Source organism: Mesoplodon bidens (genome assembly GCF_964165515.1).
Source record: "Mesoplodon bidens genome assembly, chromosome: 12".
Lineage (NCBI taxonomy): Eukaryota > Metazoa > Chordata > Mammalia > Artiodactyla > Ziphiidae > Mesoplodon > Mesoplodon bidens.
The window spans coordinates 80,319,905-80,347,475 of record NC_138168.1 but is presented as its reverse complement, the minus strand read 5'-3'; the positions used below and the strand labels follow the sequence as shown (position 1 = coordinate 80,347,475).

General features: G+C 38.8%; 1 protein-coding gene across 17 annotated transcripts in view; it reads left to right on the top strand.

The window, feature by feature from the left end:
• The window catches only part of SYNE1 (spectrin repeat containing nuclear envelope protein 1), a 466,561-nt gene that overhangs the window by 196,994 nt on the left and 241,996 nt on the right, over positions 1-27,571 (top strand). For all 17 annotated transcript variants that reach the window (XM_081251412.1, XM_081251411.1, XM_081251427.1 and 14 more), the window contains 14 exons: positions 463-564; positions 3,102-3,305; positions 4,459-4,666; positions 5,477-5,589; positions 6,949-7,154; positions 8,171-8,326; positions 11,807-12,098; positions 12,899-13,071; positions 15,345-15,654; positions 16,843-17,007; positions 21,080-21,436; positions 25,530-25,666; positions 25,892-26,069; positions 26,692-26,874. In XM_081251412.1, coding sequence (XP_081107538.1) covers positions 463-564; positions 3,102-3,305; positions 4,459-4,666; positions 5,477-5,589; positions 6,949-7,154; positions 8,171-8,326; positions 11,807-12,098; positions 12,899-13,071; positions 15,345-15,654; positions 16,843-17,007; positions 21,080-21,436; positions 25,530-25,666; positions 25,892-26,069; positions 26,692-26,874 — 2,784 coding nt within the window. The remainder of the gene's footprint in view (positions 1-462; positions 565-3,101; positions 3,306-4,458; positions 4,667-5,476; positions 5,590-6,948; positions 7,155-8,170; positions 8,327-11,806; positions 12,099-12,898; positions 13,072-15,344; positions 15,655-16,842; positions 17,008-21,079; positions 21,437-25,529; positions 25,667-25,891; positions 26,070-26,691; positions 26,875-27,571) is intronic.

Here is a 27,571-nt window from a genome sequence, read left to right as displayed (position 1 = left end):
ATAGTCTACAGTAATTAAGAGGCACTCCTGATGTGTATTTGTTTTGAAATACTTTCTCAAGACTTTAATGCTGCCATAGTAGCCAATGATATTAATGCTAATAAATAAATGACAGTTAGTCTGTTGAAAATCCCCGCTGACTCAAGACTTTCGGTTAATGTTTAATTTTTTCCGGGAGCATTTTTTTCCCATAAAAGAGAAGAAAGAAAGTTCTGCCTACTCCCTCACATTCCCAGTGAAAGTTAATGGTGACATTTTTCCACGTTCACAAATAATGAGAGTCCTCAGAAAATGAAGCAGAGTTTTGGTTTTAGTTTTTTGGTTTTTTTTTTTTTTTTTTTTTACCCTGGGTTAAAGTTGGGGCTTTTTGACAGAGTTAATGCTTGAAATTATTAAATGCCAAGTATAACACGTCAGTGTTTTGATTAGTTATGTTTTTCCCCTTTGTCTTTTATTTTGCAGTCTGAAGTTAAAAAGAGAGCATTGAGATTAGAAGATCTTCATTCCAAAGTTGATGATCTTAAAGAATTAACTAAAAATCCAGAAACACCACCAGACCTTCAGGTAAGCACTCAATCAAGTTTGTAATAACTCTATATACTATACACTCTCAAAAGAAAGTGTATATATATGTCCACATATATATACACACACACTTTAAGTATTTATTTACAAAGTATATGTTTATGTATATGTGCATGTATATTCTTATTGTTATCGTTGTAATTCCAAGCAAGCACATAGATGTTATCAGATATGGGGGTTAAAATATTAACATTTTTAGAATTCCTTGTGCTAGTATTAATAGCATATTTCCAACTCAAATATTATAATAAGATTAGTTCCTTTTTTCCTTACTAAATTTTGGAAGTGGTGGCATCCAACTTGCCTCATGGACCATTTTAAGCCTCACAGAAACAGAAACCACATTTATGAATATTGATATTCTTATTGACATTTTTCTAATCCATTTACTGAATAATGGCGTTTGAGCGATCACGGTCACAAATCCCCCTTCAAGGCCCTTTAGATGGCGCACGTCCACAGGTACCAGGAGACAGGCCAGGCAGACCAGTTCTGACCAGGCAAACTGGTCTGCTTCAGTGAGGGAGCCTGGGAGCAGCCAGCACCGGGCTTGGGGCCAAGGGTTCTAACTCATTATTTTAAGCTCTCTATTTGTTGCTGCCTTCATTTTCTCTCTTCCTATTTCTTCTTTATCTACTGTTTCTTGCTAACAAGTCAATTTTGTTTGTTCACCTATACTTTTCCTCTGACCCAAGGCTGTGTATCTATCAGTTAGTATCATTGGTGGATGATATACTTGTACCAGAAGGTTAGAAGTTTCACCTGAAGCAAGAATAGGCAGAAGGGATGCTGATCATCCACAGAACTGAAAAGGAGAGCTTGTACATATCAGGGGCATAAACGGGTAACAGTTGGACTTTGCCAGAGTGAAGATGGAGGCAGGGTTTTGAGAGAGAGCTTCTGTTGTTCTCTGGTTTCTCTCTTACACACACACCCCTACCTATACTCAGGGAGGAAGTATGGGGGTGCCTGCATCTTACCTCAAAATGAGAAGGATTTTGACAGTACCACCTAGAGAGCATGGCATATGCCCCCTGCAGTTGGCAGACACAGGAGTCTAGTGTCTAACTCCCACCACGTAAGACCTTAAGTGTGAGAGACAGGCTGGCTGACTGCTGATGTATTTGCCAAAGGAGAAATGATTGTTTTGAGTGGCCTGCATCCCAGACGCATCTGGGATGAAATACCAGCATGTGACCTCAGGCCCAGAAATGAATTATGTTTCTTTTTTTTTTTTTTGCGGTACACAGGCCTCTCACTGTTGTGGCCTCTCCCGTTGTGGAGCACAGGCTCCGGACGCGCAGGCTCAGCGGCCATGGCTCACGGGCCCAGCCGCTCCATGGCATGTGGGATCTTTCCAGACTGGGACACAAACCCATGTCCCCTGCATCAGCAGGCAGACTCCCAACCACTGCGCCACCAGGGAAACCCCAGAAATGAATTATGAAAGGAAAGAAGGAAGAGAGCATTACCTGTGTGCATCTCAGGGTACCTAAGAAGGCTTTCTGGGGGAGGAACAGGCCTTGGCCGCTAGGAGTTAAAGAGATACCCACAGGCTGCACGAGGAGAAAGTGAAGAGCCAGACAGGACTGTATCGCCTGCATCTAGGGGACGTCAGCGGGAGGCGGCAGCAGTGAGGGAAGTCTCAGAAAACCCCACACACGAGGCCTGTGAGAGAAGTGAGTGTAAACTGTCACCCGGCCCGGAGAGCAGAGATGCCAGCGCCCAGCAGTTGTCACCCACCTCCTGCCTGTCCAAGCCTGCAGGGGTCAGAGGCTGTACACAAAGTCAGGGAGTAGAAAGAATGTGAAGAAAGACCAAAAAAGGCACTTGGCCTCTTTCTCCACTGGAGGCTTCCTGTTTGCAGCTGGTCTGAGCTGAGGATAGGAAAAAACATCTTAGCTTTCAGTTCAAAGTTTTGATTATTCAATGGGACTAGAAGTTCTAACTGAGGAATTGAAACTGCTTTGCAGTTGATCAGGATTATAAGTCCTTTTATTATTATGCATGGGGCTAGAGGAGTCCAGGGCCCTCCCAAAATCAATCACCCAGGGAGGAGAGAAGTAGCCTCACTGAATATTTTAAATAGGAGACAAAAGTGACATTGCTCCATTATAAAATCCCCAAGTGGTGTTTGTTCAAAGTAGCGACTACTTCAGGGCGAAAAGTGTGTATTTCCAGGGAGAATGAAGAGCAGGTTTTTGGTGCCCAGCTTGGTTACTCCGTGTAAGTCTAGCTCTGCTTTGGAAATGGGATCTCGTGGATTCCCTGGCACCTCCGTCAAAGCCTCCACTTTAAGAAGTCCAGTGTTAACGGTAATCCTCACACTTTCCATTTTCCCATTGCTTAAGATATTTGGCAACTTGTACCCACTGATTTTCCTTCTTAGAAAAGTTGAATTAGCATCCATGGTTAGGCTTCTGAGATTTTTACAGTTAAGCTGCACGTGAACGGAATCCTACTGAACGAGTGCTCTGGTCTTCACAGATTTTAATGAAATCTTACTTCATGTTTAGTTTATAGAAGCCGACTTAAGGCAGAAACTGGAGCATGCCAAAGAAATTGCTGAAGAGGCAAAAGGAACCTTGAAAGAGTTCACCTCTCAGAGTGCACAAATGGAGAAGTTTATTAATGACATTGCAACCTGGCTGACAAAACTAGAAGAATCGTTGATGAACTGTGCCCAAACTGAGACTTGTGAAGGATTGAAAAAAGTGAAGGTAAGTCATAAACTATCACTAAGTGTTTACACTTCCATACTAATATTAATTCTCCTGTATCTGGTGACTATAATAAAAATGGAACCTCTGTTCTCAATTACCCATGTTAACACCAAACCAACGAATTCATGATATAGGAGACAGCAAAGCAAATAACAGATGGAGGACTGAATGCAGGTGGTAAGAAACCAAAGACAAATATTCTAAAAACAGAAAGCATGCATTGCTATAGGACCTACTCATAGGTTGTACTTGTTAAGATTTTTTTTAATAAAAAGGTGGGAGCCTATAGAAGAACTGTTTGAATTTCTACACATTTTCAAACTTGAATGCCTAGTAGTTTTTCATCACTTAATTACTTTTATTGATCAGCATGACTGCTTTCATCCTGAGAGGGATATATATATATATATATATATATATATTTGCAGTACACGGGCCTCTCACTGTTATGGCCTCTCCTGTTGCAGAGCACAGGCTCTGGACGCGCAGGCTCAGCGGCCATGGCTCACGGGCCCAGCCGCTCCACAGCATGTGGGATCTTCCTGGACCGGGGCACCAACCCGTGTCCCCTGCATCAGCAGGTGGACTCTCAACCACTGCGCCACCAGGGAAGCCCCAAGGGATATATATTTTTTAAATGGTTGAGAAAGCAACATATGTGTTCTGTGGTCTTTTAGCATATTTTCTTACTGTACTTGAGACTAAGGACATACGCTTTTAAAATTAACTACCGGTGTTTTTGATGTGGCCTGTGATCCTGAAACAAAACCCAAGTAGCCCATGGAAGATGTGAACATAGGAGGGTGACTCCATTAATATAATAGTTTCTAATTGACTAACTAAACCCAAGATCCTGGGCTGGAATCCACAAAGACCTTTTCAATTTGCTTGAAATCCTAAACTATAACCCAAATCATAGCTACCTCTCAACAGTGTTTGCAGTTGTTTCCAAGGAGAACTGGGCATAATTCTGAAAGAATCAACACAAATCTATCACAAATATTCAAAAAAAAAAAGTCCAACAAACATATATACATTATTGAGTGGATTTCAACAACATCACTTTCCAAAAAACATTCCAGAGTGGAGTATATGGAATATTTCTCTTGAATGTGATGAATATCCTTCATGGCATATTTTTATTCTGTAGGAAATACAAAAAGAACTTCAAAGTCAGAAAAGCAACATCAGTTCCACCCAAGAAAATCTCAATAGCTTGTGCCGCAAGTACCATTCAGTGGAGCTGGAGAGCCTGGGCAGTGCAGTGACGGGGCTGATGAAGAGACATGAGGCTGTGAGCCAGTCCTGCTGCAAGGCACAGGCCAGCCTTCAGGATTCTCTGGAACAACACTTCAATGGTGAGCTCTGACAGGTCTTAGCTTGAATAGTTTGTTTACAAGACACGGTCCAAACCAAATGCTGCCTAGAAACTGCCAGAAAACTTTCCACAAGAGTAGCGTTTTAAATTTGTGTGTGTGGTGAGATTTGAGCAATCAAATTGTTGTGGTTGGGCTCTTACCATACGCGGAATTCTTCCTTTTTCTCCTTAAGAGAGTAGGAGTCCGCCATCATGAGGAATCTGAACTTCATCTGGATTTTCTGTGTAGAGCTCATTTATGTGGAAAATGAGTCCCACTGCTATGATGAAGTTACGTGGTAAACTTGGATCTTAGGAGAGGCTGTGAAACAGCAGCCATGTAATTCAGGAAATTGCTGGACATAAGTCCCTGACTCGGCCTCCCACACAGTTGTGCCTCTGCTGTGGTGTGAATGTAAGATGCTCTAAGTCAGCATGGTGGGCAGAGGAGATGGTTCTTCTCTTTGCCATAGGAATGGCTTTAACGCCTCTAGAGCATTGCTCAATCTGACGTAATCAGGCAATTATCTTTCTTTACTGAAAGAAACACAATGGGAAATCAAACATGTCAGGAATACGAATTTCTTTTCAGTCTTATATCTGAGGTAATTTCTCAATTCTACCATGAACAGTCATGATTATAGATCATACTGTATTATATTCTATATTATTATCATTTTTGTTTTCTTTCTGGAATGTTTGTTGTAAGGCAAGATGCAATGGGCTGAAGGCCAGAATTAATTCATTGTGGTCATCCTGGAAGCTCTTTCAATGTTTTGAATGTATTTCTTATTTTCGTTACTTTCCAAAGAGTCTATGCAGGAATTTCAAGAGTGGTTTTCTGGAATAAAGGCAGCGGCAAAGGAATCATCAGATAGAACTGGGGACAGCAAAGTTCTGGAGGCAAAGCTCCATGATCTTCAGGTATGCAAGCTGGCACTGCTTTTCCTTCTTCCCTAAACTGCACTCAAGTGCCTTCAAGTCAGACCTAAATCATCTATTTCCCCAAACCTTATTTTATTCAAATTTTTCTTCTTCCCTAACAGAATGAGTTTTCTTGACTTGAAAGGAGATAGTTAATATATGAAAAGTAAGTTGAGAAAATGTTAGAATTTCAGAATTGCTAGATCCCTTTCCTCTCTTTTTTAGCCTGTTGATCATTCTTTGGAATTCATTCAGAACTAAACCTAATTTCAGTTTTTATAGCAGTAAAAGCATAAATAATTGTATCTATTTTACATCATTATCATGAAGGAGTTTTAAGAAAGAAGACCTAATTTGTGTATTTTAATAACCTATCATCTAAATTTGGAGCTACGATATATTCAAATAAAAGCAATAGATATTATAGATTTTATAGGTGTTACAGACAATGAAAAATGTATAAATTCTGGTAAGGGAAGGCCATTGTGACGCAGAGGTAAGAATGACTGACAGGAGCCCAGGTTCAAATTGAGTTTTGGCCATTTTTCAAGCGACTAATCTGAGCAAAGCACTGTGTTAAGTCTTATAAAAATAATTTTATAAAATTAATGAGGAACATGAGGATTTTGTGGCCTTATGGGTGATGGCAATTATGTAGATAACTCATTAGCAGTCAGGGTAGGAAGAGCATTATAATACAGGAAGCGGTTTTGCAGGAGGTTTGGTGAATTCAGATGGGGAGTTGTCCCCTTTGAGGCTTGAGATGCAGTGGAATTCCACGAAGAAAAGTCTGAGTGACGATCACAAATGCCACCGTGGAGCTCAGTGGAGAGGCAGGGCTAGCACAGCAGTCCTGGGCTTCTTTTGCTCTGTTGAAGCCATGCCCATGCATATGATCTTCCAAGGAAGAGGTGCATACCAAGAAAAGAAGGGATCTGAAGACAGGGTTTTGTGCGCAGGGGGTCAGACAAGGAGGAGGGGTGGAGACAGGTATCCAGTTAAAATATGTCACACTAACCATGTGAGGAGGAGGAGCCTGGACCAGATTGGGATGGTGGGAATGGGGAGAGACTGAGAACAGGCCTTGATGAGAACATCATCCTTTCCAGTTCGATGTTGCTCGCAGTTGGTCCTCAGTGGTTCCAGTGACTGGCTGGCACCATCCTCCATTCTGAGTCTTGATTATATCCAATCATATACATCAGTCTCACTCCAGCCTTGTTAAAGGCCTCTTCCTTTGGGCTCTGTTTTTCTTCTCTTGCTCCACTTTCTCAGGTCAGAACTGTAATTATTGCTCCCATGCAGCAGGGTCTTTGAATAATAACAAATATTTTCTATTACCTTTATTTCCTGAAACAGAACCTTTTGGACTCTGTCAGTGATGGGCAGAGCAAGCTTGATGCGGTGACTCGAGAAGGACAAACTTTGTATGCACATTTGTCTAAACAAATTGTCAGTAGCATTCAGGAACAAATTACAAAGGCTAATGAAGAGTTTCAAGCATTTCTGAAACAATGCCTTAAAGACAAACAGGCTCTTCAAGACTGTGCTTTGGAACTTGGGAGGTAGGTTGTTTTGACAAGTGTAGATTTCATCATACACAGAATATATTTTCAGGATTTAAAGACCCATTGGGAATAAACAAAAAATATTTGAGACTGTGAGTTTAAGTTATAATAAGTTTTGACCTTAAGTACATGTTCATACTAGGACAATAATTGATTGCTCAAACTCTGATGGCATCATTTGGCTTTATTTTCTATATAGAAAAAGAAAGGAATTATATTCACTAATAACTGTTAATGTCATAAATGCATATATTTTTTTGTCTGTTTGGCTAAATCAAGACGTTAGAGTTTTGATACCCAGGTTTTAGATTGCCCAAGTCCTTTCCTGTGTCTCCTTCTTCTGGGTTGGAATTATGGCAGCAAACACCTATTGTATTTCTCTGAATCAATATTCCAGTCAGGAAGCTATGTCAACAGGGGTGAATATAAAATTAGAAAGAAAAAAATTTTCTATTGCTAGGAAAAGAAAGATGTCAGTATAATCAAAATGCCTTTTTGGTTGGAGAGTAATGTGCCTGACTCTTGTCAAGGTTTCTTAGAGAATTTATGCTGTTTTCAAAACTTAAGAGCCCTAGAGCTCTTGTGCCACATTCAAATCCCCATAAGGTACAAAGACACAGAGATGACTTTCCCTTCTTCTCCCAGGGCTTCCACTGCCCCATTTATCCACTGGCCCCAATTCAGGGTCTTTGTAGTAAGGCACAAACTTGAGTGCCCACTGACATGGGAATGTTATCTTGTTGGTAATTATCAGCTATAATTACCAAGGAAATCAACTCAGCAAGATAAGGTGCTTCTTTTTTTTTTTGCTTGTATCTCAAGAGAAATGTCCAGAATTTGCCATTTTGTTACTGAAATAAGGGATAATTTAATTCGCTTATTGTCGAGTTTTCTTCTCTACTTGAAAATTCATGAGATCTTAATTGCCATAGACATTGTGACCTCAGATATTGGAATTTATTTACTATAATGAGGATATTAAAATTTCTCTAAGGTGTGTTTGTTTTCTTTAGCTTTGAAGATCAACACAGAAAACTGAATGTTTGGATCCATGAAATGGATGAAAGATTAAGTACAGAAGACTTAGGAGAGAGTAAGCAACATATTCCTGAGAAGAAAAACGAAGTCCATAAAATTGAAATGTTTCTGGGAGAACTTCTGGCTGCAAGGTAGGGTGCAGAAGTGGAATAGATTCTTTCCCTACTAACAAGTGTTTTTGTCTGGTTGGTTGGGTATTTGGGTTGGTTGTTGGCTTGTTAGTTGGTTAGTTGGTGGTGGTTATGTTTCTATCCCTGAATGTCTGGCATACAAATGATTGTGCAGTGTTTCTGTGGCAGTGTGGTGATCTGGAGAGAGCATCGGGTTGGAGGTAAGGAGCTGGTCTCCATCCCAGTGACATCTCCCTTTGCTCAACAAATTGGACAGGCCACTCATTTCCTATATTTCTTGATATTAGCTTTTAAGCATTGTGATAGTAATAATAATAAAAACTATAGTTTGCTCTCAGGGGTTATTATAAGGTTATAATGTGATTATAAAGATACCCTTCATTTACAGAAATAAATGAGACCCCAATTTCCATACATTCTTCACACACATCAGCCTCCAACACCATTTCCAATCCACCCCATCCTCGTAATAAGCAAAAGGTGTATGGTCATGAAGTCTGGCTGTCCTAGAGGTTCGTTTTCTCCACTGCAATATTTGTCTCCTTATTGCTTGCCAACTGAACAAATGTTTCTCACTCCTTCTCGGGCAGAGTTCTCTGGCCTATGCTTTGGACTCCACCACTTTCATGGCTTTGCTCCCTCAATTTACACTCCACCCCTGGCATTTTCAGTTGCTTCATTGGAACTCTTGCATTGGAAGATAGAACACTTTCCACTAGGGGAGGGCAGCTTGAGCCAAAATTCTTTAACTGTCTCACTGTCGTCTTACAGAGCAGATACACTTTGAACAGCAGAAGGCTGGTATCCAGCCTGCTTGATCAACAAAATCAGCAACCATGATCAACTGAGCAAAATTTGCCTAATTCAGATCATACTCATTCCGTTTCCTCTGAATTCTCTTTTTGGTCAAACATGCTAAGTATTCCTTGTCTTGAAAATCACAAACATACAAACAGGTATACAAACAGAACCCATACTGACAGCTGTTGTTGGTGTGCTAGTTTGATAACTATTATAAAATTTCCCTGGAATGTTTTGGTCCCAATTCTGTGAGCCTTTACCATGGGGTAAACACTTTGTTGATTTTATTACTGAACTCAGGTTAGGCTTCTCATCACTCAAGAATCCAATACTGAGAGACAAGTGTTGGGTAAAAGGAAAGATGGCTTGATTGAGGAAGCTGGCAATCCTGGGGAGAAGGTGAACTCATGTCCCAAAGAACCAACTCCCCATTGCCGATCAGAGGGCAAGAGCTTTTAAAAGAAAGCTTCAAGGGTGCGCAAACAGAGATTATGTGCAAAACAGTACAATTAGCTTCTAGAATCATCTTGAAACTGATCATGCAGTAAGTAGTCTGGTCAGTGTCATATTGATTATTTTAAGCACAGTTAATTTTCAAGTCCAGGGCCAGTTTGTTACAATTTCCTTGTGGCCACCGTCTAGAATTGTGCAAGCCACATATTCAGTACTGTTCGAGATGGAGGAGCTTATGTCATGGCTACAGTCTGGTCATCATGCAGTTAGCTTTTTCCCTCTGGTGGAGCTTTTAGTATCTGCAAAACAGCTCAGGAATGTGCATCAGACACTTATCTATCTTCAGGGAGGAACAAAAGATTCTGTGACTCTACTGTCCTAATCGTTAACTGTTTGAGCCTGCTCTTTTGTGACTCAAGGAGGCCTGGGAGACTACAGCTTTCCTATGAACAAAGAGGGGACACAGAAGGTCTTTTTTACCTGGGAGGGCCCCACAAGGTCCTGCTCAGTTTCAGTTTTATAAACCCCAACTCAGTGGTGAGTATCTCAAGGCCAGAGACCATCAGGTCTTTATCATCTTTATCTAGTATAGTGCCAACAATAGAAAATATTTGCTGAATTAACAGAATAATAGCATTATTCTAACTATATAACTTTCTGAAAATTACACTGCACTTTAATTACTTTTTAAATCTTGACTCTTGTTTAGGTACAGTACTACATGGCCAGACCTACTTCTCTCCTCCTTTCAAACATTTGAAATGACTTTACATATTCTTCTTGAGCTATTACTCTCTGATATTCCAAGACCAGATGCTAAGAGTCCTTAGGTGTATTTGCTCCCAGCTTCTTTAGACCTGACTGCTTCTCCGGACGATCCTAATGTGCTCTGCCGGTCTCCCAGCTTCTCCAGCTGAGTCATCTGACTTCTTTCACTTGCTTGCCACTTGCTCCCCCCAGTCCTTTGGATTTTTTTTGTCATAATATTTTCCAGTATTTTGCATATCTTGGGGGAATGTCCTGTATTTTTCAAAAGAACAGCAAACTTGAGAATCATTGAATTTTTATCATCCATTAAGCAATTCTCCTCATGGTAACAAGTGATATCTGTCATCCTGAATTATTATTTAACTCACATCTTTGCTTAAGCCACCTTCATGTCTCACCTTCATGTCTCAAGCAGATTACGAGTAAAAGAGATGTATTTTAAAGAATATGTAATGTTGTATAAGTGTTATGTATCTCACAGAGGCCCATAGGATACTCTTTACATAGTAGGAAAAAAAAAAAAAGAGGCAATGTAGGAGATGGGCTTCTTATTGTTTTTCTAGCATTCACAACAGTTTGTGTTATGTCATCTGTACTCTCCCTTCTGGTATCCCAGGCATTTCCTGATAGATGTGCTGATTGGAATTCAGACATCCATGAAACAAGATGAAGCCTACCCAGCCACATATGATCATGTTTTCCCTTGACCTAATTAACATAACCCCAAACTGAGATGAGATAAGTTCCCAAGATACAACAAAGGAACCCATAAGTATTCATAAGATGGCCTTTTGAAAGAAACTTTTGTGTGTGTGTGGCATTTTATCTCTGCCGAACATCGTGCTGGGTCCTGGGATATGAGATGAATGTAACAGCCTTGGCTTCTAGAAGGTGAAAGCCCTGTGGATTGAGACAGACAGAGTGTATGAGGTGACAGAGCAAGACAGGCAGAGGGCACCCAGAAGAGGAGTCATCATGATGCTTCCCGGGGATGTGATAACTGCACTGGGATTTGAAGGGCCAATTAGAGAAGAAGCAGAAGAGAGCAAAAGAGTTTTCATGAAGGAGGAGTCTCCGTGTGTCTGCAACAGAGCGGAGTGTTTGGGGAATTTCAGGGAGCTGTTTATGGTTAGAACATTAGCTAGGAATGGAGAAAAGTTAGAGATCGGCTTGAAGAGACAGACCTGGGCCATTTCCTGAAGTGAAGCCCTAACAGTACAGTGGGCTGGCATCTAGGCATAGCACAGAGTGAATCAAACCCCCCATGTGAATTGACTGCATTCAGAGAAACCATAGGGAATGAGGTAGCCAGCCCTCTGAGGGTCCCCAGCATCCTCACCAAAAGGCATGTCAGCTGTGAGCTCCTGTCTGGTCACTGCTCTAATGTCAACAATCAGTTGTCACTCCCCTGCGCTCCAGAATGTCAGAATTAAATTTTTGTTTGTTTGTTTTCTTTAGAGAGTCTCTTGACAAGCTTTCCCAGAGAGGGCAGCTTCTCAGTGAAGAAGGCCATGGCGCTGGGAAAGAAGCCCGCCTGTGCTCCCAGCTTCTCACTAACTATCAGAACTTACTCCGAAGGACCAAGGAGAAACTCCGGAGCTGCCAGATGGCCTTGCAGGAGCACGAGGCCCTGGAGGAAGCGCTGCAGAGCATGTGGTCCTGCGTGAAAGACATGCAAGACAGACTGGCCTGTGCAGAGAACACCGTGGGGGGCAGAGACGCCTTGGAGAGACAGCTGTTACAAGTGCAGGTGCGCGGGGCGCCGGCCCGACACGGCTGCCTTCGGAAGACTTTGAGTAGATTCACAAATGTTTTAGTTGGGTCCTCGTTGTTCTGTGAGCCTCCACGTGAGGATTATGTAGGCCAAATGGAGAAACTGGGCAAAAAGGATTTGGAGGCATCAGTTTTCTCTTTTGTAAAGGAATATTTGTGTTCAAATAGCTTTAAAATAATTTTTGAGGGTTTTTAGTAAACATGTAGCAAACATTATGGAAAAGCTACTCTAAGCACTATGCAAGTTGGTAGGAATATAGAAACAAAAATTAGTCCTTGCTTTCTAGGAGTTCACCGTTAGTGGGAGACACCAACCTGTAAATTGTTACTTGCAGTGCAGCCTGTATGTAGGGGCATGACTGAAGTACAAAAGAGGCTACCCGCCCAGCCTGAAGTCAGTGAAGGTGACCTTGAAAAGCAGAAATGAGCCAGGCAATGAAAACGGGACTGTTAAGTTTTTGACAGGTGTGTCTTCATTTTCGTAATGACTTCTTTTTTCTCTGATGCAAAATTCAGTAAAGTTCCATTCCTAGGCTAGTGGCCCAAAGTTTTCTGAGAACTTAAATCAGAGTTCATCTCTGACTCCCAGACTCCCGGACATCTAATATTTAAGTAAGGTGTTCCAGTGCAATAGGGCACAGAGTTTGACGTTGTTGTTGTTTTTTCGTTTTAAGATGAGTAAGGTGTGCCCTACCTTGATTCTCATGGGAAACAAACGTTTTTCAAAACATCAGGTTTTAGCAATCCTGCTGACAAGTGTTCATTCTTCCTTCATAGGATATTCTCCTGATGAAAGGGGAAGGGGAAGTTAAATTGAATATGGCCATTGGCAAAGGGGAACAGGCCTTGAGAAGTAGCAACAAGGAAGGTCAGAAGGTAATCCAGACTCAGCTACAGACGCTTAAAGATGTGTGGGCTGACATCATGAGCTCCTCCATCCGTGCTCAGAGGTACAGAGCCTATTTTTAGTGTTTCTTTGCCTGACTCAAACCCAGTGGCTTATTAAAATGATGGCGCAGTGCTGAGGGTATCCTGCAGGAGAGTTTCCAAGCATATTATTAGAGCTAGTTGTGTGCATGTCTGTCTTTGCCTAGTTGGTATTTTCTGTAACTGCAAAGGCCAGTTTTGTTTGTTTGTTTACTTGCTTACTTTGTGTGTGTGTGTGTGTGTGTAATATTTGCATCTCCCATAATACATCTCATGGAATCGTACCTCCTTTCAATTCATCAAAGCAAGGATATGTGGTCTTTAACAACTTTAATAACTTTTTGCTTTTTAAGGGAAATTAAGTCATTGGCAACTGTTAGACTTACATATAAATCTTTTTCTCAACCGAAGTAATATCACTGACACTGGGGATATGGAGATATGGGGAGAGTATTTGACCACCCCGGCGATGGGGTATCCTGGCATTTAGCATGAGGCCAAGAGAGCCAACCTCCTGCAATGCGTGGACATCCTCACACAAACATCCTCCAGCTCGCCCAAACCCCCTGCGCTAGACGCTGATGAGAAAGTAGAGAAGATACAGATTGTTACACCAGGAGTTGTTGTTGTTGTGTTATATTTGTGAGTGGAGGACTATCTTCCTCCCTCTTCTCCAAGTATCAACAAATAATCTGGCTGGCTTTTTGTACAAATGACTTTCAAAAGTCATGCCAAAATACCAAAACCCATTCCAGGAGCCACATTCTAAAGGTTATATGTTTGATCACTGAAGAAGTGTGTGCTCAATATTATCTTAATAAATAGATGAATAAAAGATTAAAGTTCATCAGAAAACAAAACAACACTGCATTTATTCACTGCAGTGTAAACAGTGAACCATGGTTACAACTAAAATTTAGGGAATTGTACTTTGTTTTGTTTCCTTTAAATATGGAGCATAGGTGGTGACTCCCAACGTCAGCAGGACCTGAATCTTCATCACAACTCATAATGGGCAGCAAAGAAAAAAATCACATCCCATGATTCTGTTATTCTGTAGAGCAGACCGCTGGAGCATGAACTAAACTTCCCAATGCTTGGCAATAGGCCAGCTTCATAAAAGAGAATAGGAATACAGGTGAATATTTTCCTGATGCTAGAATAAAATGTTAAACACAATTACAGATTCAAATCCTTGATTTCCCTCTTTCAGCAAGAAATTACATTTGGCAACTGCATTCTGAGCAGTAGCAGGGCTCAAATTATTGTGCTAAAATAATGAAACTGAACAAAGTAGGTTTTGCCCTCTAAGTGCTCAGAGGCTAGGGTAGGATACTTTCCAAAAATAAAAATGAAAAACTGACTCATTGTGTTACTGAAATGCTATGAGACTGTGGAAGAAAGCAGGGCTTGGGGTAGCTTCTGGAGAAGTGAGTTTGATTTGCACTTTCTAGAAAATTCTTTGAGGAAAGAATAGGACTCTAAGGCATGTATGATGAGGTTTCTATTGATGTAAAAGGAACAATTTGAGCAAAAGGAACAATTTGGAAGTACATTCATCACAGATGTAACTCCAGGATCATAGGGTTATACACAAGGGAGGGTGGGAGGGGTCACGGAAAGTGAGTTTTGAATAGTTTATAAAGCTAAATGTTGGAGGTGTTTTAAAAATGCCAGTCTGGAGAGCCTTTTACTTGACTATCTGGAGAGCTATTTACTTGACTCTTACTTACGTGACTTTAGTGACTAAATTTCTTATATTATTAATGCACTGAACCTTCATTCCTTCACACATTCAACACAGGAGCCCTAAACATTGTGCATTATATCCTTAAGTGAAAAATCAATCTAATTATATTATTTACCCAGAAAGAATACCTTACATTTTTAACTCCTGTCACTAAATAATCATCTGACTTTAATAAGATAAACTGAGTCCAAGAAAATAAAGAATTGATGCATATTAAATAAAATTTAACTGATGCCCCACAGCTGATGTTTTATCAATGTAACACACATATGTGTCTGTTCATTTAGACAATTAACATTTGGAAGACAAATCCCCAGATGCATATGTGACTACAACATCTTCAAGCTTGACATAGATTTATTTTCATTTGAAGAAACTGTGTTGTGGGTCAGAGGAGTAATGTTTCTCCCTGCACTTAAAAGCAGTGTTTTCATCACTTAAATAGCATTCAGTAAAACAGCTTACATGGCTGCAATGCCCTTGTGATTGGTTTTTAGTCGAGATGTTAAGATAACTTATTTTTATAACATGTGACATTAATTCTAGCACTTTAGAGTCTGTGATTAGCCAATGGAATGACTATCTAGAGAGGAAAAACCAGTTGGAGCAGTGGATGGAATCAGTGGATCAAAAGGTAGAACATCCCTTGCAACTGCAGCCTGGTCTGAAAGAGAAGTTTTCCCTTCTGGACCACTTTCAGTCCGTCGTATCTGAGGCGGAAGATCAGGCCGGAGTTCTGCAGCGACTCACCGCCAAGGCCAGGGAGCTCTACCAGAAGACTGAGGATGAGTCTTTCAAGGAAACGGCTCAAGAGGAACTGAAAACACAGTTTAATGATATAATGACCATTTCCAAGGTTAGTGCTTTATAGTGAAGAAAAAAACTTCAAGGTTCAGGTAAAGAATACACTATGGGTTGAACTATAGGAGAACTGGCTGCTCTGAAACTATGTGTACCTTTAGTGAACAGGGTTACATAAAGGGTCATTTCTCACCAATGAATGCTCATGAATTTTTCTCTTTCTGCAATTTTGGGATGATTTTTTATTCTTTGGTTTTTCATCTCTCTCCACTTAGAATGTTAATCAACCCATTTCTTTTCTTTGTAAGATTGCCTGAGACTCAATTGTCAGTGTTTAGAATTCTTTTTCTTTTGCTGCCACTTACATCTGCTGTATTAAAGCAAGTCTAGTTACCTCCCAGATTTCAATCATGTACCAAGTATTTTGTTTATTTCTCATTTTAGTAAAAATTGCATTTTCCTGTTCTCTAAGAAATAGACTCCTTCATGTAATATCAAGGTTTTCTCTCAGTTCTATCTCTGAATCATTACTTTCTTCCATGAGTTTTCTTTTGTATATTTGTGAGAATGTTAAAGGAAATAAGGGAGAAGTTCCCCCCCCCACTCTTGGTTTTCCTTTTGGGAACTATCTTTGTGTTATTAATACTACAATTTTTAACATATGTGTTAGTTTATCTTAATTTTTATTTTCGTAGTGAATAAGAGCTATGACTTTTGAGTCAAAAAGACCTACATTTGAAATCTAGCTTTGACCCTCTTTTGGATATATGACTTTGGGCGTGTTACTTAACCTCTGTAATCTCTGGAGGTCCCTTCCTATAATATAGTGTTAATAATACTATCTACATCATATGGCTGTTGTGAGGATTCAATGTGCAAATGCATTTAAAGTGCTGAGTAGAATACTGTACACAAAGGCAACACAAATAATTGCCTGAATAACAAAAATAGTTATAATAATAATAATTAAGTGGATTATTAGTGAGGGATGTTAGTCAACATTCATTAAGCACAGATTTTTATTCTAAGCTAAACTAAAAGAATACCTAAAGGAAGACGGTTGCTTCTTCAATGTCTTTCAGTCTAATTAAAATTTGGTCTTTTCATATAAAGATATTAAACATAGAGAAAATTCAGGAATAAGAAAGAAATCTTCTCAGATGATTAAGAGACCTGTTACCTTGTCTGATTTCAGATTCTCAGTAATTACTATTGTTAAAGTACTCTTTTCTTTGTCTACTAGGAGAAAATGAGGAAAGTAGAAGAGATTGTGAAAGATCATCTCATGTATTTAGATGCAGTCCAGGAATTCACTGATTGGCTGCATTCAGCAAAGGAAGACCTTCATCGGTGGTCAGATATGTCTGGAGATTCATCAGCCACCCAGAAAAAATTATCTAAAATTAAGGTCAGAAAATGGACAGAGTTTTATTACTTCATTCTTTCATCTGTTCTTGAGTATCACACACCTGTGATAAAGATTCTGTAGATAAGATTTTTTATTTAAAATGTTTTCTTCCTATTTTCCATTTGTTGGTATTTATTACCTTGCCCTTAAGCAAGAGAAAAAAGGGAATTTAAAACACTTTACACTTGTGAGGAAAATAGAACATTGTCTGTAGATGCTTCTGTATGCAAATGTGCTGATTGCTATAGCATCAAAGCCTAACAAATATGCACCAGACTAGTGGGCTGACAAAACCAGATACTATTTTCTAGCACAGTGGAAGAAAAGTTTATGAAGTAAGTTGGTTAAACGCATTTGAATAATAACTGGGAAATGCCATTCACTTGTTTTATTCTGCCTTCCTAACCAATAGCACAACAACATAATGGAAGACAGTACTTTAAAGGGCATTAAAACTATCACCTAGTTACTGCTTATAAGGGCAACTTAAAAAACCGAAATTCATATATATGAGGGAACTGGAACAAGTATATTTCTAGTTACTTGAATATTAAATTGCAATAATTTCCCCTCTGTGGAAATAATAGATTTTAATCTGAAAACTAGGCAGTGATGAAATCCTCAGTTGTTTAGTTACAGATGAGGAAATGCTGGAATACGTAGTATAATTGTGATCAGGAATGTGATAGCTGAAAATCAGAACATAAAAATAATAGTTGATGATAACAATAATAACTAGATTTTGAGGATTTACTTTTAAATGTTCGGAGAGTATTATCTTATTTAAATCTTACAATGACCACATAGGTTTTAAATGAGATAATCACATAAAGCCACTTCTTAAATTACCTGTGTGATTCCCTAGAATACTTTAATTTATTCCTCACTAATATTTTGATTTATCCATCCATTCATTCATCCATCCATCCATCCATTTATTCAGCCAGGGTTGTGCAGTCCTCAAGGCACCTGCAGTGTAGGAGGGAATGATGATGCACAAACTGATGTTTACAAAATAATACCTCAAATGTAATGATAGCTCACAAGACTTTTCAAGTTCAAGCTCTAGAATCAGACCCTGATGCTGCATCTTGTCTCTGCTGCTTTTCTAGCTGTGTCTTCGGGCAAGCCACTTGATGTCCTTAAGCCTCTTTCTTAGTTGGCAAAATAATAATAACAGTAGTACCTGCTTCACAGAGTAGTTCTGAGGACTAAATTAGATCATGCGCATAAAGCATTTAGCAACATAGAACACGATAAGAAAAGCGGGTTTTGTAAATGAGTGATTTAATTGGCTATGGAGTGACAATGTGAGAAAAGTCAAAGGTGATGGTCAGGACTTTACTTAGAGTCAGCAGAGTTGTCTCCACATGAGGAAAACAAGTTCATGCAGAGGAGACGGGTTACAGAGGAGATGGCTTACAGAGGAAGGATGAGGTGTTCAGTGTGAACAGGTGGATTTGAACTGCCAGCTGGTGATGTCCGGGAGGTAGTTGAATGTTCAAGTCTGAATTTTAGATTAGGAAGCTGGATTGAAGACACAAGTTGGAATGATCAGCACACAGTTTGTAGTTGAAGCCACCAGAGTGAATGAAACCAAGACCTATGTATAAAGCAAACAGAATGATGCGCACAGGACCAAAATCCAGGCATTATCAATATTTAAGGGGCCTCAGAGGAGAATTTGAAAGGGAGAGGGAGAAAAGAGAGGAGAAATAATCATGAGAGGGGAAAGGATAGTGTGGTGCCACCAGGGCCCCTGGTGGAGGAGGTGGTCACCATCACAGAAACATCAAGAAGTGGCCATTAAGAGGAGGACTAATGACAGGACTTACCTGGTGGTCCAGTGGTTAAGACTCCATGCTTCCACTTCAGGGGGCGTGGGTTCGATCCCTGGTTGGGGAACTAAGATCCCACATGCCACGCTGCCAAAAAAATTAAAAAATAAAACATAAATAAAATTAAATTAAAATAAAAGAGGAGGACTAACGAATGCCCCCTGAACTGGGCAGTTAGGCTGCTTGGCTACCACCAAGAGCCATTTCCACAGTCAGGTCAGGAGAGAAACTGGATGACATGGATTGGGGAGTGAAGAGTAACGTAGAAAACCAGATAGCAAGGATGAACTCATGTTCTGAGATGTCGATATAAGAAAAGCAAGGAAATTATTTTACAAAGGCTGCTTTCTGGGTTGCCAGATGCTCTTTTTCTGAAATGCTTTTATACAATACTTCAAAAAATATAGGAAATGTGGGAGGAGCTGGCAGGAAGAAATTGGGGTTTGGGAAGGAGAATGTACAGCCTGATGGAGGTTGTCTATCAAAGTCCAGGTCAGGCCTGAGAGTAGGCTGGTGTGTGTGTGAGGAGGGACCTTGGAGAAGGTCAGGTAGCACCTCCTCTGTCCTTCAGTGTCAACCCTCCTCACCCCCAGCAGTAACCAAGAACAGGCAACTTCAAAGCCAAACGTGTGTGTGTATGAGGGTGTGTTATGTGCATCTAATATGCTTTTACAGTTTAAATACAAGATGGGGAAATACATGAAAAAGTCATTTCAGACCACTTTTAAACGATGATATCCTTCTTCAAAATCTGGATGAGTGGAATTAGTGATTGCAAATATTGAAGTATCCCAAGGTCATGCAAAGAAAACTGGGATAATGCCTTAGAGAGTATTTTGGGAAACTGATTTTTCATAGTAGATACCCTCCGAACTCACAGAGGAAATTCGAAATCACTCACAGAGGAAAATTATAAGTATTTAAATCCAATAGTTATACCTAGCTCTTTTCAAAAAGTTATTTTCTTCATCAAATCACTACTTACCGCATGCATTGATAAACAAAAAAGACTTTTAGCGTCCTACTGCCGAGAAAAGGGTGATGAATGTGTATATAAATGCTAAATGTGTATAAGGATTTCATAAGATTGTACTTTGGACTACTATATAAATACTTTCAAATGATCTATACTAAAATGTGGCTCTCGTATATACTTGTGAGAAGTTATATCTATTTCAAGCTAATCTAATGAAATGTGAACTATATTATATAGATTAGCTAAGATATAGTTGTGTTTAACATAATTTGTTAAACATGCTTCATACTTAATACCCCTATTTTTCCTATACTTGTTAATTTGTAATTGATTTTCTTCTGGAAGTTTTTTTTCCCCTAATAATCATCGTTTCCTTCTATTTAATCCAGGAGCAAAGTCATAATTTCGTATTAATACTAACAAAATCCTGGCTTTGGCAATAAATATGTAAATATATAAACATCCACATAGATTCTGTAAAAGAATCTATTCTCAGAAAGAAATGCCACTATTTTACCTAATCAACAATTCATATTTTAATTTTATCTTGTTATCTTTTAGAGTATTTGTGTGCTTTAAGCCTAAAAGTTACAGTTAAATTTCTAGTGAGGTTTTTAAAAGTAAAAATAATAGTAATTAATGAATGCTGTCTAAAGGTTACTTTGAACTTTTGATTAAGTATGTCTGTGAATTATTTATTTTAGTTACTATAAAAATGTTTACTTAACGTACTGAAGTATTTGAAATCGAGTAGGGCTTATTCTTTTTTTGTGATGGGTTAGCTTGATTCCTAGTGGAACGGAAGTGTGGTTTAAGCCACCATCTCGGGGAAGAAAATGGAAATGGGGTAGAGACATGAGCAGAGCACAGTTCTTCTGCAATCCTTGTTCACTTGTCTTGACATCAACTTAGGGGAAAAATAGGATTCACACATTTACAGGAGCAATACACCACAGGTGAATATTTAAATCACTAACAAAATAGTTTCGCATATTCAAACAATGCCTGATTTCAGGGTCCCTCTTTAGTCTGTTTCAGGATGTTGTGGCTTCCTCATTTGGCCACAAACCTGGGCACTCACAATGATAATTCTCTGCTATTATGACTTAGGAGAAGGGGGATGAATTGATGCCGGTTCCTTGTAGTGCACTTGCTAAAACTTCCTAGCAGGACAGGGTCCCCCTCTGTACACATTTGGAAACTTGCAGCCCAAGTGACTCAGAGCCTTCTCGGTTGCCATGGTGATATTCCATTACAGGAGCTGTTGGATTCCAGAGAGATTGGTGCAAGCCGCCTAAGCAGAGTCGAGTGGCTGGCCCCTGCAGTGAAACAGAACACAACTGCCAGTGGCTGTGAGCTCTTGGACACGGAGATGCAGGCCCTGCGTGCGGACTGGAAGCAGTGGGAAGACAGCGTTTTCCAAACTCAGACTAGCTTGGAGAACCTAGTTAGCCAAATGGCCCTTTCGGAGCAGGAGTTCTCAGGCCAAGTGGCTCAGCTGGAGGAGGCCCTGGGACAGTTCGGTTCCCTCCTGACAAGCTGGGCTCAGCAGTTAGCCCTCCTGGAAGGCAGGAACACAGATCAGGAGCTGGTGGAATGCTGGCAGAAGGGCCGGGTAAGTTGGCTTCCTGTTTTCTCCTTGTGGTTCTGCTCAAATGTTTGTTTGCCGCTCCTTGTTGCTAAAAAATCCTTGCTAACTAAGAACATGCAACATTCACACTTGGAAAACTAAGTGTTTACCTAACTAAATTTGTGAAGCTGATCTGTTTCCTTTTCTCGTAAATCAAACCATTGTAAAAATACAGACATAAGGGAGAGGGAGTTTTTAGCTACCGTAAGAAGCATTTACTGTAAGTGGAAATATTTTACTTTCCTTCGTATGGTGTAAGAGTTTGTAGTATTGTGTTCAGCCATTCAGTCTGAAAAAATGGCCTGTGGGCACAGGCATAAATAGACCGAGAGTCATAGCTGTTTTCCTGCCAGGGAATTATCTCTAACAATTAAATGATTGAATTTATAGCTTTGAAAGAACGTTTGGTAATCTCCTAAAGCACAACTCATAGTTTTCCCCCATTAGCTCTCCTGTGTGTGGATTTGACAGCTGTGCTTGAATTAACCCGTTAACAGAACTCCTAGCCATGCTCACCAGTTGCCTTGTGGACTTTTTCTTTTTTAAACTAATTGCTGCTCTTTCAGAATGTGAGGAAGGGAAGCATAAAAGGAAGAGTGAAGAATGGGCAGAAGCCTGAAGTCTTCTTTCTCTTACTGTTAAATGGTATCACGGAAAGCCTTTCAATATCTGCAGTTTTATAGTGCTCTGAATCGTGGATGTCCTTAAAAGGAAGTTTAGTATAAACTTCTCTGTTTCTATTTATGTTATAATCTTTTCAAGATAGCTTCAGCCAGTATTGTAGTAAGTCATGTAGTATTTCCAACATTGTCTTGTTTTAAATCAAGTATTTGAAATATAGCACACCACAAAATAAGACTTTATAATCATCTCTTTATACTATTTTATTTATAATGTTTCTAGGTTTTTTGTTTCTTTGTTTGTTTTTTCCTGATGCCTTTCCTATGCTTTAGGTTTAAGCCCTAGAATAAAGCACAGAAAGCAGTTCTGTAAAACAGGGACAAGGAAGTTGGGAATTGTCCCATGTGGTCAGTATTATTCACTCTGATATCAAAAAAATCATTTATAATGTTTTTCATTCTTTTTTGCTTCCCTCCCTTTCTCTTCCACTAGTATGAATGAAATTTTTAGAAAAGAAAGATTTGGTTGTGTTTAGATTACATTACTATTCTACCATGTTTTCAGTGATACTGTTAGTGAAAATAATAGGTGAATCCTATAAAAAATGCACAGGATAATGCAAAAGTGAATATGGACTTTTAATTGTACTAGTAATTCAAAGCTGACAGCCCTCTGCTTAAATCTACTTCCAGATTTGGCTCCAAAGTTCATACTTTTGATGACAGTACTACATTGCCTCCCAATATTCAGATTTTCTTTTCTTTCTAATAACGCTATTTTGGAGATAACATTATGCTGTACATCTTAAACTTATACAGTGCTGTGTGTCAATTATATCTCAATAAAATGGGGAGAGAAAATAAATGAAAAATAAAAAATAAAAACGGAGATAATAAATGTTCTTACCACAAAAAAAGAAATGGTAATTATGTGATGGGATGGAAGTGTGAGCTAATGCTCTGGTGGCAATCATTTTGCAATGTATACATGTATCACATCAACACATTATACACCTTAAATTTATCTACAATGTTGTATGTCAATTATATTTCAATAAAGCTAGGAAGACATTTTAATTAAAAAAAAAGAGAGATAATACTTCCATTACTATGAGTACATAGGAAAAGTTTTACAAAATAATGGATTTGCCAGGGTTCTTTGGCATTGTTTTGCTGTAAGGGAGGGCTTGTCATTGTTGAAAATCATAATAATAGTCACAAGCCTTCACAAGTGTTTACTTTCTCTTCTGCAATTAAGTGATGAGCCTCAAGAAATCCTTTAAAAAACAAAAATGGACCATCATCTATAAACTATATTAAATCATGTTGCAAAATATCTTGTTCACTCTGTTTGCAAAACTCATATTTTTTAATATCCACTAGGTTATTAGTGTTAGAAATTTAGCAATTTTATTAACCGGTATAACCTCAAGGAAAAAAGATGCATTCTAGGACTTAACTGAAACAGAAGTATATGAGCTGATATTTATAAAATGAAAGACTCTGCTACAATGCTTTAATCTATGATGAAGTTTAGAAAAAATGTTTAGTATAAAGATTTGGTCAAAAGCTTTTCACTTTTCATATCATCTAATTTATAAATGACCACTTTGAATCTCTGGTTCTTTTTACTTTTTGGTATATGGTAAATTTCTTTAATTGTTATAATGTTCTTCCTTAAATAAATGGTTCAGTGTGGTGTAAAATAGTAGTTAGTATTTTAGTGTTTGGAGTTTGGGAGAGAAACTTTCTAGTTACTATTTGTGAATTTTATAAATAAAAATATTTTAGACTCCTCTATGGCCCAGCCACTAAGCTAAGTAATGGATTTTAAAACGAAGAACAGCATCCCTCCTCTCAGAGTCACAGTGTAGGTGGAAAGGCCAACAAACTCAAGACCATTGGGGACTGTGGATTGCGATGAGTGCCAACAAAGTGTTGTGTGTCCTCGAAATAAGCCCCTAAGAGGTGGGACAGAGGGCAGAGAATCCTTAGAAGAGCTGTGATTTGAGCTGAGCCTTGAGGTGTGATTACATATTGACCAGATGCGTGAGGTGGAGGAACAGCATCAAGATCCAAAATTACTGAGGAATGAGAAAACACAGAAGAGACAACTAGAGAACAGGATTCACATTAAGAGAACACTGTGCCATTCTAGAGAGTAAATGGGGTCTATGAGAGTTGAGAAGCAGAAGAAAAGAGATAACTGAACTGATTAAAAGAGTTGAGACATAGAATAGACTAGCCCTCGTTTCTCTTGTATGGAGTGAGAAGGGAAATGGGCAAGGCCAAGATGATGCTTAGTTTTCTGATTCAGATCAGTGGGAGAACAGTGGTGCCATTTTCTAGGATGAGGGATACCACACAGACCTACTTTGTTGAGAGGCATGGTTTTCCTACAAATCTAGGCCAGGTCTTGATAAATATCTCTGAGAATAATAATAGTAACAGCAACAGCTATCTGAGTAGTTACTCAACTTCTTGCCCCTCCTCCTTAATTTTTTTTTTTTTTTTTTACCTTGGAGATACTATTATCCACATAGTCCCACTTAAATAACCTGCTGTCTTTACTAATTAGGCACCTGGTGTGCCAGGAATTGTACTAAGTATTTGACACTGGTGATCTCATTTGCTTCTTGTGACAAGCTATAAGAAGAAAGCTCTGATTGCAAAGCACCTTGTGTAACTCAGTAGACCATGGCCTTGATTTCAGAGGTGCACTTGTCAAATCTCAACACTTTATTTTGGATTAAGTATTCACAGTACTGTGATTATTCACGTCTCTCTCTCTCATTTGTTAAACTGTGAGCTCTTCAAGTACAAAAATTATACCATTTTGGGAGTGTCAGAATCCAGCAAAATGACTGGCACATGCCAGACATTTAGCAAATATTTGATGACTGTACGAATGAAACTATGAAATGAATAAATTGCTAGTTAAATTAGACCTCTGGAATGTAATAAATTCTTAATATGAAAGTTAACCATACAAACTACATAAAACCAGTTGCCTTATGTATTTTTTAATCCCAAATAAGTATTGCTTTGCTTTGAAATGATTTCTCTTCACCTTCACCTCACACCAACAATATTCATACACATCTTCCAATGGCCTAGGCAGACTGGGATTTTTTGCTTTTTCTTTTTAAACAATTTAGGCTATTTTTGCTTTTCTTTTTCTTGTCCCACTTTAAGTTACTTGACCACTTGATCAGTTGACTACCCGGTAACATTGGATGCTCAAGTGACTATCCATGCCTTGAAAAGGATGCAGATTAACCAAGTGCTATTATATGCCTTGGGGAGTCCTGAAAATAGGTCTCATTTCTTTACTGAATCTACTGTGTTGGTTTTTCCCTCACTAATAATTTATTATGTGATTTATGCATGTATACTATGAGGATGTGGAAATTACCCAGTTTAAATGCTTGTTCCTCTGTCTTGTTATTTCCTAATAGGAGATACTGGATGCTCTACAAAAAGCAGAGCCTCAGACAGAGGATCTCAAGTCTCAGCTGAATGAACTTTGTCGTTTTTCCAGAGACCTGAGTACATACAGCAGAAAAGTTTCTGGCTTGATTAAAGAATATAATTGGTGAGCGTGAACCTTACTGGTATTCAAAATATTTTCACACAAATAAGAAGCCAGAGGTTTGTTTATTTTAAGTTGTGAGTTCAGTAATAATATAAATTAATTAATCTTAAATACATTACCAAATGGCGTGAGGGCATACTCAGGACTGTTGACTCTGTTGAACATTATTTTAATCTACTTTGTCATTTTTTTCCTCCCATTAAATGTTTCAAATCATGGTTTTAGTCTTTGTTTGCAAGCATCCAAGGGCTGTCAGAATAAAGAACAGATTTTACAGCAGAGATTTCAAAGAGCCTTCAAGGATTTCCAGCAGTGGTTGGTTCATGCAAAGATCACTACAGCTAAATGTTTTGATATACCTCAAAATATTAGTGAAGTTTCAGCAAGTCTTCAGAAAATACAGGTAAGAGTGTGATCAATTAATTCTAATAATGGTGATGGGAATTCCCTGGCTGTCCAGTGGTTAGGACTCCGCGCTTCCATTGGAGGGGGCACGGGTTCAATCCCTGGTCAGGGAGCTAAGATCCCACAAGCCTTGCAGCCAAAAAACCTATCCAATAATGGTGCTTAAGTGGTTTAAAAATGTGCCTCTAGATCTTTATAAGCATATTAAAGTTTGGCTTTAATTTCAGGTAAATCCCTGCTTGAAACAATTGATGTGTATGTGAAAAGAAACTAGTCCATTGATCTAAATGCATGCTATTTTTATATATTAATAGGGATTTAGGAAATAATAAAAGCTCTCTGTATGTGACAAGCACCGTGCCTGAGCACTCTAGGCAGATTTTCTCAGTAATTTTCACAATAACCATATCAGTTACATAAGATTATTATTAGATGTTATACATACATAATACAATAATACATAAAGTATTATTGTACAAATAGGGTAAGAGAACCTTAGTCATTTAATATATACAATAAAAAATGTTTATTTCTTTTCTTTGATTATATTGAGAAATAAGTAGTAGATTCAATGGATAAAGCATTTTATTATGCCTAATCTCTTACCCTTTTCTTTATAGGAATTTTTGTCAGAAAGTGAAAATGGACAGCACAAGCTAAACATGATGCTTTCTAAAGGAGAATTTTTGAGTACTCTATTGACCAAAGAGAAAGCTAGTGGCATCCAGGCTAAAATTGCAACTGCAAAAGAAGATTGGAAAAATTTTCATTCAAATCTCCACCAAAAAGAATCTGCCCTAGAGGTATATTATAGCCAACCACGTGGATATGTTCTGTGCTGTTTGTTGCTGTTGCTGTCATTGTAGTTACAATACAGTGTATTGTATTCAATATCTCCAAATACCCTTGTTAATTATTTTGGTCATCCCTCTCTGAATATTAATAGATAACTGGATGACTCTAAGAAACAGCTCAGTGTTGAAGTGTGAACCTCACTGAGGAATTTGCTAGCTTCTTGCACGGTAGGGGCAGTTATCACAGGCTTCCCCATGCACCATCCCACCAGGAACAACTGATTTTACTTTTAGGCAATATCACTTAATTTTTCATTTGAAATCCCTCAATTTAAGAAGTTGTCCTAAGAGAATTGAACAGAAATATCCATGTAAGGCAATGCTATGGCTGAGATGGTATACCTAATGCACATATCAGGTAGTAGGTTTTTGGAGCTCAGTATGCAAAGAGACAATGGTTATTTTATTTTATCCAGAGACAGCATAAATTGAATTTATTATAATCATAACATAATTTCTGCCACAGTGCAATTATATTGTTCTTGTGATCATCTGTTTTGTGTGCCAACTCTTCTCTGAGAGTAAAATTGTGAGGCACGGAGAGTATTCTTTTCCCTTTTAAAACAACACTTCCTAGCAGAATAGAGCCTTAATTTAATTATGGCCATAATTAATGCAGGATGGAAATAACAATAAAAGAGAATTA